Consider the following 9096-nt stretch of genomic DNA (forward strand, 5'->3'; position numbering starts at 1 on the left):
AAAAAAAAGAACAGTACAAAAATAATCCTTTGATTCTTAAAATGTCTACACAAGGCTGACGAGCAAAAGAAGGAAAATGTGTGTGGCAACAGCAACAATAACGACGCGCAACAAAAGGCTGTTTCCGGTTGGGACTATACCCCCCTCCCCCATCCCCCCTCCCCACCCACAGACGTTTGAAACTCCAATGCATTGCATTGAAATTCTTCATTTTCAATTCAATAAAATTCCGTTCATGCTGTGCGACAAATCCTTTGGCCGTCAGGGGGCGTGCCATACTAGCGATTTGTCCAATCAGAGTTGCGGCGCAACAGATGCCCAGCGCTTGCAGCGCCCTCTGGCGCCCAAAGTGCAAGAAAAACAAACCAAAGCAAGCCGCTTTACTCTCTAGGCTTGTAGGCGTGGCAGCGCATGCGCCCATCCACACGTGAAGAGTTGCTGCGCGGGCCGGGGTGGACTGTCCTGCTATGCATTGCGAGCGAATCCAATGCCAGCTATTGGGCATTCCACAGCTGTGTGCGAGCGAGACCGCCTCAACTCAGCTAGATGCCCATGTCACAGGCTGCCGAGTGGGTGGGTGGGTGTTTAATGGTGGTAGCTGGGTGTTCGCTCGGCCTGGCTTGTGCTGGCTTTCATTGGCTTCGCATTCAAACCCAATTTTGCAGGCAACTGGCATTGCGACAGGTGACCCAAAGGCCTTACACGTCCTCGCTGCGCAACCAATATTTCAGTTTAGTTCGACGGGTGCGACGAGCAGGTTGCGTGCAACGGTAAATGTCAACCCGTGTGCGTTTCTCAAGTCAACAATTCCATATACTATAAAGTGCATATATGCAGTGTTTCGCTTTAAGGCATTTAATTTACATATTAATTAAAAGCAAAAAATAAATGAAAAAATAAACTTTATCATGGGTGGAAACAATTAAAAATATAACCTCAAAAAAATTCAAACACATAATTATTCAAAAATTAATCATTAATAATACTGAAATCAGTGCTAAAAAGCAACAAATAATTTGAAAAATATGTAAAATCAATATTAAAAATAGAAAACTTAACTTTGCTTATTTGTGCAAAAAAAAATTGGAAAAACAATCAATTTTATCCTTTAAAAAAAGAAGAATATTTAAATGTAATAAAACAGTTTTTGGTCTCCTTTAAATTATTTTTACAAATGGAACTCTAAGATAACATGTGCTGAGCTCTTCGAAAATTTACTATAATCATTATAATTAACAATTTATAATGATTGAAGCAGAGCATTATACAAAACAACCAATTATACAATGTTGTTAAAAAATATATGTTAAAATTTGTGTAAAAGGTATTTTCACACATAAAATATTAGTATTATATTAAGTTGGATACTTATTCGATGCAGTTGCCAGTAGATAAGTCATCTCTGTAACCTTGTCTCTCTTAGAGTTCAAGTCACATGCAAAAAGGTTGTAGTCTCCCATTAAAAGCCATTTCTTTTCAAAATAAACCTGATAGATGGCAACACTTATAAAATATTATTATCTATTCAACGCTCAAGAGATAAATCTTTTTCAAGACAAACTCAAAGGTGTAATCTGTTCTCAACAAATTTCATATCCTTAAAGGTTGGCATATAAAGGGCTTAAATATGTTAGTATTATAAGAATTGAATGTAGATAAAAGATCAAGCTAACTATTTGAAAAAGCACATGGCATGGTACTAGCCTGTGATTCGAACCAGCATCCTTCTCCTTGAGTGGCTCACAGGTTCTTATACAACTAGCCTGCGATTCGAACCAGCATCCTCCCTGTTTAGTGGTGCAGAACGTCCTTATGCGACTACCCTACGATTCGGATTCGATTTCATCCTTTCTGTTCAGTGGGTCAAAGATTTTTTAGTTAGTCTGAATTTCAAGCCAGAAACTTTATTTACTTCTAAACAAAATTTTGAAACGCGAAAAAGTGATTGAAAATAACTTATTTCGACTAAAGAGCTTTTTAATAGAATAATTTTAATTTTAAATTTTTTTTAAATATTTTAAAAATGTATCAAAAGTTACATTTTATGTATTTGAGAAGCGACTCTTAGATTGATTTCAAATTATATTGCAGTAAAACTACAAAAATATAAAAAGTAAATATTTGGATAGTCAAAAATATCTAGTCAACATTAAAGTAACTCGCCAGCTTAAGCAAAAAAGTAAATAAATAAATAGAACGCAAAAGGTGCGGCGACCTGTACCGTAAAACATGCTGAATATGAACCAACTGAGCCAGGCTGCTCCCGTGCTGCCACACCCACAAGCACATTACGCCGATTGCCGCCCATTGCCGGCAATCAACGAGACATTTGCGCAATTTAGCCAACATCGTTCGGCAATCTCGCTGCTCTCCCCATTGGATCTGTCGCTGCGCGCGGCGCCAAATATGGTGCCAATTACACCGCCATCGACGCCCTCGCCGCCGCGCAAGCGGCAGAGATTAATGTCCGAGGAGAATTACCTGTGGCGGCCGCATGCTGCGCTGGTGATGCAGCAGCCACCAGCAACGGCCACCAGCTATTTCCATCAGCAGCAGCAGGAATTGGGGGGCAGCTGCTACGGCTTGCGCGGCTTTGAGGGAGCGGCGAGCTATGGTAAAAGTAATTTTCACGGCAAAAGTAACTTTGCGCACATTCCGGCAAGTCAATCGAGCGTGTCCAGGACAGCAGCAACAGCCGCAACAGCAGCAGCCAGCGCGGAGGATGAGACAATTGTGTTGACCGAGGACGAGGATGAAACAGTTGTCAGTTCCCATGACTACAATGAGTACGCCACAGACACTGAGGGCGACGGCGACGAGGAGGACGAGACTATACAAGTTCACGACGTTGATGAGCCACAGGAGCAGGAGCAGCGGCAGACGCAACAGGAGAAGGATGAGGAGGAGGAGGAGGAGGTATTTGTGGACATACTGGGCAACGATGATGATGATGACGATGTTGTAGAACTGGCGCCACAACAAAGCCCCACGCAGCAGCTGCTGGAGGCCAAGGCGCTGAAACGCCATGAGCTGATCTATGAGGATGAGGAGCTGCATCATCAGGCCGTCAATGGTCTGGCCAAGCTCTTTGAATGTGACTTTGGCTCGTCGTCCAAGGAATGCCTCGAACTGGAGGCAGAGGCTGCAGCAGCCGCCGTCGAGGAGCAGCCGGAAAAAGTTTACATGGATTTGAGTGGTGGAGGCGGCGGCGGCGGAAGCGGCGGCAATGTGGAGACCCCAAACCCCACTCAAATGTCAGTACAAGCCCAAGCCCCGCTGTTGCGCAAGCACAAGCCAGAGCGTAGACGCACTAAGTTGCGCAAACACGCAGCCATCGATGAGGAGACAATTAGTCCCGTCTCCGGCACCATAATACGCAAGCTGCGCGACGATGAGGAGCTGGTGGTGCGCAAAGGTGACATTGATCCGGCTTTCAATGTGGTCGAAATCACCGAAGAGGCCAAAGCCATCTTGGCCAGCATCGAAAATAAGATTGGCGACTATATGTGTCAGCTTTGTCGCACCGTCTACGATGATGCCTTCATGCTGGCCCAGCATCGATGTCCACGCATCGTGCACATCGAGTACAAGTGCTCCGAGTGTGAAAAGGTCCGATTTGCCATCTTACTCTATAATACTTACTAAGCTTTGGGTTAACCTTGCAAAATATTAAAGAAATATAAGTTTTAGAAAACTTTATTAGTTAGAAAGGGTTGAGCATATTTGAAGCTTTGAGCTTTAAGTCAAATTTAAAGCTCTAAAAGCTGCAAAGAATGTAGCATAGCGTATTATGTAACAATAAGCATTTAAATCAGCTTTCAGCTTTAATCTTTTCAATTTTTGTAGCCGTAGATAAACGTAGCTTATGAAAAGAAATTTAGAATATTAAGTAGTTTTATATAATGAAGCTTTGAGCTTTAAGTCAAATCTATCGTGTACACTAAATAAAGCTCACGCCAAGCTCTAAAAGCTAATTTTAAAACAGTATGCAGTTAAATGAGTTTTCAGCTTTAATAATTTTCTTTTTTTAAAGCATATCCGTAGATGACTAAGTTTAATTAAAAGGAATGTAACATATTAGGTATGTAGCATAGTTTTGTATTAAGTAGCTATGGGCTTTAAGCCAGATTCCTACGTACACTTAAGGTTTCTTCAAGCTATAAAAGCTGCCTTTTAAGTCGCTTTATTTGCTCCTGTGCTATAACTGAAATAATTATTATACGCCAAGCAGTTAAATAAGCTTTATGATTATTTATTAAAACACTATAGCATTGAGTAAAAAAAACTACAATTAAGTTAAATTGTTAATTGATTAAAGCTCTAAAAGCTGGCTTCAGCCACTTTATGTGCTTCTGAGCGACATTTGAAAATTTGTATTGTTAAATGAGCTTTCAGCTTCATATTTTGAAGCTTTGAGCCTGCTGTAACATTGAACACAGTTATTTACCCAAGTCATCTCAATTATACAATTTCTATAAAAATATAGGTATCTAATAATGTACACATGCAAGTCTATAGAATAAATTAGAATCAACTTGATATCAGATCAGATCCCATTTTAGTAGAAATTCTGATGTAAGCTCTTACCAATTTTAGGAAATTTTTCATTTGAATGCCAATCGGAAGTCGTGCGTGTCAAAAAATGTACATATTCGAATAGCTGACTTTATTTACTTTAAGCTACTAAAGCTCGTATTCACGCTCGTAAATGTGAGTAATTTTCAAAATAGGTGAAATTAGTAAACTACGCAGCACTGTTTTTCAAAGCTAATAAAACAAATGTTGGCAAACATGTTGAAGTAAAGTTCATTGTAGCTGGAAAATATTTGTATTTCCCCATCAAATAAATATAAGAACTTGTGTATGTAGGCTAATTTAGTGCGAACTAGCACTAAATCTTAAAACTATTATGCCAACCCGGGCAGTATTACTATTTCAAGCTTAATCCAAAGCTTAAGTGTTATTTTCAGCTGGTGTCATTGGCACTCACTTGCTTTAAGTTCAGCTAATTAAAGCCCTCATTCGCAGGTCTTCAATTGTCCAGCCAACTTGGCTTCGCATCGTCGCTGGCACAAGCCCAAATCGGAGATGCAGCCAGGCAAAAAGCGGTCAAGCGGTGGCGCCAGCGAAGCTGCCACCGCCAGCAGCAGCAGCGCCAGCGCCAGCGGTGGCACAGCAGAGACTGGCCACAAGGCGACGGCTGGCGAGGAAGCCAGCGATGGCATTTATCCCTGCCAGCAATGCGGCAAATCCTTTCGACGGTAAGCGGCAACGGGCTTCGTTTGAATTGATTATACATGCCACGCCCTTTACAGCTTCGCCTATCTGAAGAAGCATCAGGCCTCGCATCAAATGCTGGATAATCTCAAGAATATGGAGCTCTTTAATGCGCATCAGCAGCAGCAGCAGCAGCAACTGCATCAACAGCAGCAGCAGCAGCAGCAACATTTGCCCGCACAGCCCGCCGCTGCGGCTGCACCTTATGTGCTGCCACGCCCTCCGCATTGCGCTTTGTATCCAACGGCCACGCCCAAGGGCTTTGCAAGCGGCAGCCAGCGCTTTAGCGGCTTCCCCTTTCAGCCATTCGACCAGCGGCGCTTCTACTCGCTCGGCGAACTGTATCTCAGCCAGCAGCTGGAGCGCTCCTCGGCCTTTCAGTACGTCCATGCGAACCATCTGAGGCAGCTGTCGAATGTCGCCCACAACATGCTGCCCCCGCTGCCGGTCAAATGACCCAGCACCCATGTGCTGCGTCCTGTGCCGCGCATTGCGTCCACATCGAGCACGTCAACAGCAGCAGCAACAGTCAACAGGCAACTGGAGCTGCCACCGATAGTTGCCACAGCGCCCAATTTCAATTGGATGCTGCCGATGTCAACGGCAGCTGCGGCGCCAGCGGAGGCCACTGACCATGTTATTGCTTAATTCCAATTCGATTTATAGCATTCAATAAAGTTTAATAGTTAATGTTTACATTATCATCATTAAAAATATTACAAAACCAGACTTTTTAAAACTACGCCAACAAGATTTGGTTAAGAGTTGGGAAATAGAATATGAATAATGAGAAAGTCAGCATATCCACGGCACGCCGAAGATTTAATACCCTCGCAGATATGTGAGAACTGAGGAGCTCATAAATGCTGAGTTTGATGAATAGTATATCTTGAAAACAGAATATTTTCCTATACAAAAACTGTTTTTTCGACTGATTCTTTCCATAGGGCTTTATAATATAGTAATGCGATCTAAATAAGATTTGCCTCAAAAAGAAGCAGCATAGTTTTACTTATTATTGCCGAACATGGTCAGAATATCGAGTTTTCCCTACAAGAACCTACTTTTCGACACATCGTTCATTGGCGACATTATTATACAGTGGTCCGATGTTGAGGAGATTTTGCATGTGGGAAGAATAGTACAACAAATAGATGCCGATTTTGGTCTTGATATCTTGAAGTTGTTAATACAAGAACCTACCATATGATATAGTGATCCGATCCGGCCGGTTCCGACATATGTACTGCCTGCAACAGAAAGACGGACCTATGCAAAAGACGATGGCTTAAAAACTTAAAAACAGACAGGCGGACAGACGGACCGGCAGGTGGACTTGACTATATCAATTCGACAGCTGATGCTGATCAAAAATATATATATACTTTTTAATTTCCTCTACAAGGGAATCAAAAGGGGATTTTCCGAGTTTTAACTAAACCCGGTTTGAACTGCGGTACACACCGAACTTGAGCCCAGAACTTTTAATTTATCATGAAACAAAGCTTAAATTGGAAAAATATTTGTTACAGACATTTAAAGATAATATTCCAAAAGCTTTTAGTTTCGAACAAGTCAAAAGTATTTTTAAATAACAAGAGTGCTCTAGTCGGAAGCGACTGACGGGAATACACCCTGAACTCACGCAACTACTCGCAAACACGGAAATGCACTATACACACAAACTTAAGTACGTCACAGCTTGTGCTTCTTCTTCCCCTAGTTCTCTGCATAGGCACTGCATTCTTGATAAACTACGGTGCTTAGCGTCCGATCTTCATTAAATTTTCAGGGCCTTATTATAGAGCATACAAAATAGATATATGTATACCAAAGCACAAGGCTCTAACGTAAATATGTCACTTTTGTATGAAATGAAAAGTTTATTTAATTTGTATATTCACTATACAAGACCCTACATAGCAAATTTTTGTGTCTAGCTCTTATACTTTCCCATTTATACTGAGGATCTATATTTATCTATATTTCTAACGTAAGGAGAAAATATCGGATGAAAAATGTAAGGCTCGTTCTCGATCGACGTTGACACAAACGGACAGACCGACGGTCTGCGAGGCGAATATGCCCAGATCGACGCAGCTCATCGTCCTGATAAATATTTCAAGCCCTTTGTGGGATCGGAAATGGTTCCTTCTGCATACTCCTGCTACTGCTACAAACAATTGCTTAAAAATAAAATGATGTAAAGAAAATAAATTTTATTTTTAATAAATGTATACAAACAAAACCTGAGCTAACAGATGTGGATGTAAACAGATTGTGGGGTTTATCTTAGCTGCTGCTACAGCTGCCTGCCAAAAACGTCAATGCCCAAGGCATATGACAGAGCCTGAGCCAGATAGGTTTCATCGTGTACGCCATAGAAGAGCAGGGACTTGGGTCCTGTAATAGAAAACAAAACATTCGTCGACTAAAGTCAAATGGTTTGCAGCCTGACTCACCCTGTGCGAAGAGCAGACTCTCAGATGGAAGCTGCTGCAGCCTGCGCTGCAACTGCAGCTCGGGCCCTTGAAGAGACTCCTCCAAAGTGCTGACCAGCTGCGTTTCCCCGCTGACATCCCGACTGGAGCTGAGATAATTGCCATTTGTGAGCAGCACCATTGTCAGCAGATCCTTTTGGCCCATCAAACGGGCCAGGGTCGCATTGAGCAGCTGCAGCTGCTCCCGGGCAACCATGTGCGGCTGCACATGGTGCTCCACAATTAACAGATGCCCCACACCCGGACGCCTGAGCACCTGCAGCGTTCGATTTAGCATCAATTGCAACGTGGGCGCACGGGAGTTGGCGCTCAAATCCCCATTGGCAAGCACGCCCAGCAGATAGTCCAGGCTGCTGCCATTGATAGAGCTGAGCTCCTGCTCATGCTGCACCAGCTCAAAGCGAGGCATGGGCTTGCTTTTCAGTTTTTGATTGCGCCAATCGCGCAACAAATTGCGTCCAGCTCTGGCGTGGCACAGCAGCTCATCCGACGGATCCCACGCAAATGTGGGCACTTTGGAATTGAACATCTGCCGGCCTCCGCCTAGCAGCACATTTAACGCCTGGCCCGTTGCACCTGAGATGAGCTGCTGGGCCACATCCTGGCAGCCGGACTCAATGGCACCCATCGGCATCAGGCCATCGCATTCCCAGCTGCTTTGCGCCACCTCCGCGTACAGAGCGGCGCCCGTGGCGCCCGTCAGACGTTGATTGGTCACGAAGCCGGTCCGCAGACCCGCCAGCTGGGCCTGACGCAGCACGCTGAGCAGCTGGCCGGGCGCCGCGCTGCAGTTGCTCCGCACACGCTGAGCAGCTGCCAGCGGCACACCCGTCCACAGTGCACGGAAAACGGCCGACGCATCGCAGGGCGAACTGTTGCTGCAGCTGTTCTTCAGCCGTGCCGCATGCGGGAATCGATCCCAGATGTAGCCCGAATGCTGTGAGCCGTTGAAACGTGCCGCCGCCAGGGCGGGCGCATCAATGCCTTGGATCATTAGCAGCCACACATTTCGTGGCTGGCTGAGCTTGGAGTGCCCACGCAGCGCCCGCTTCAGCTCCTCAATGCCCTTGTCGTACCAGGGCTTCTGTTCGGCAGATACCGCATCCTTCCAGTAGTCCACGTCGCCCACATTGGCCACCTCGTGCTCCACCTCGTAGCGTATGGTGAAGCCAATGCAGAGCAGCGACACGAGCAGCGACAACACCACCGAACCGGCCAAAATGAACAATTGCGTCGACTTGAGACGCAGCTGGAAGCAGAACCTTCTCATCCGCTGCGACATGGCCATGGAATATGCCCCTAACTAACTGCGACTATA

The 9096-nt window shown here is 44.5% G+C and overlaps 2 protein-coding genes across 3 annotated transcripts; one reads left to right on the forward strand and one right to left on the reverse strand.

Annotated features, from left to right (window-relative positions):
• The first annotated feature begins 2200 nt into the window (after positions 1–2200).
• nerfin-2 (nervous fingers 2) lies at positions 2201–5926 on the forward strand. The gene is made up of 5 exons (XM_064696905.1): positions 2201–2847; positions 2893–3609; positions 5029–5116; positions 5180–5261; positions 5316–5926. Exons 1-5 carry the CDS (start codon positions 2230–2232, stop codon positions 5731–5733), a joined length of 1923 nt encoding a protein of 640 aa, XP_064552975.1. The 5' UTR covers positions 2201–2229; the 3' UTR covers positions 5734–5926.
• Positions 5927–7281: 1355 nt separating this feature from the next.
• On the reverse strand, positions 7282–9096 carry Alp13 (Alkaline phosphatase 13). 2 transcript variants are annotated; one of them, XR_010437909.1, is made up of 3 exons: positions 7740–9096; positions 7527–7680; positions 7282–7463 (listed from the first exon to the last, which is right to left on the reverse strand). XR_010437909.1 is itself a non-coding variant. In XM_064697003.1 (2 exons), exons 1-2 carry the CDS (start codon positions 9064–9066, stop codon positions 7580–7582), a joined length of 1428 nt encoding a protein of 475 aa, XP_064553073.1. In that variant the 5' UTR covers positions 9067–9096; the 3' UTR covers positions 7482–7579. The 2 variants fall into 2 exon arrangements, 1 of the variants encoding a protein (XP_064553073.1); XM_064697003.1 differs by lacking the exon at positions 7282–7463 and having other exon boundaries at positions 7482–7680.

The sequence above is a fragment of the Drosophila montana genome, unplaced genomic scaffold (genome assembly GCF_035044405.1).
Source record: "Drosophila montana isolate Dmon_TW-CO22-7 unplaced genomic scaffold, ASM3504440v1 contig_3848_1, whole genome shotgun sequence".
Taxonomy (NCBI): domain Eukaryota; kingdom Metazoa; phylum Arthropoda; class Insecta; order Diptera; family Drosophilidae; genus Drosophila; species Drosophila montana.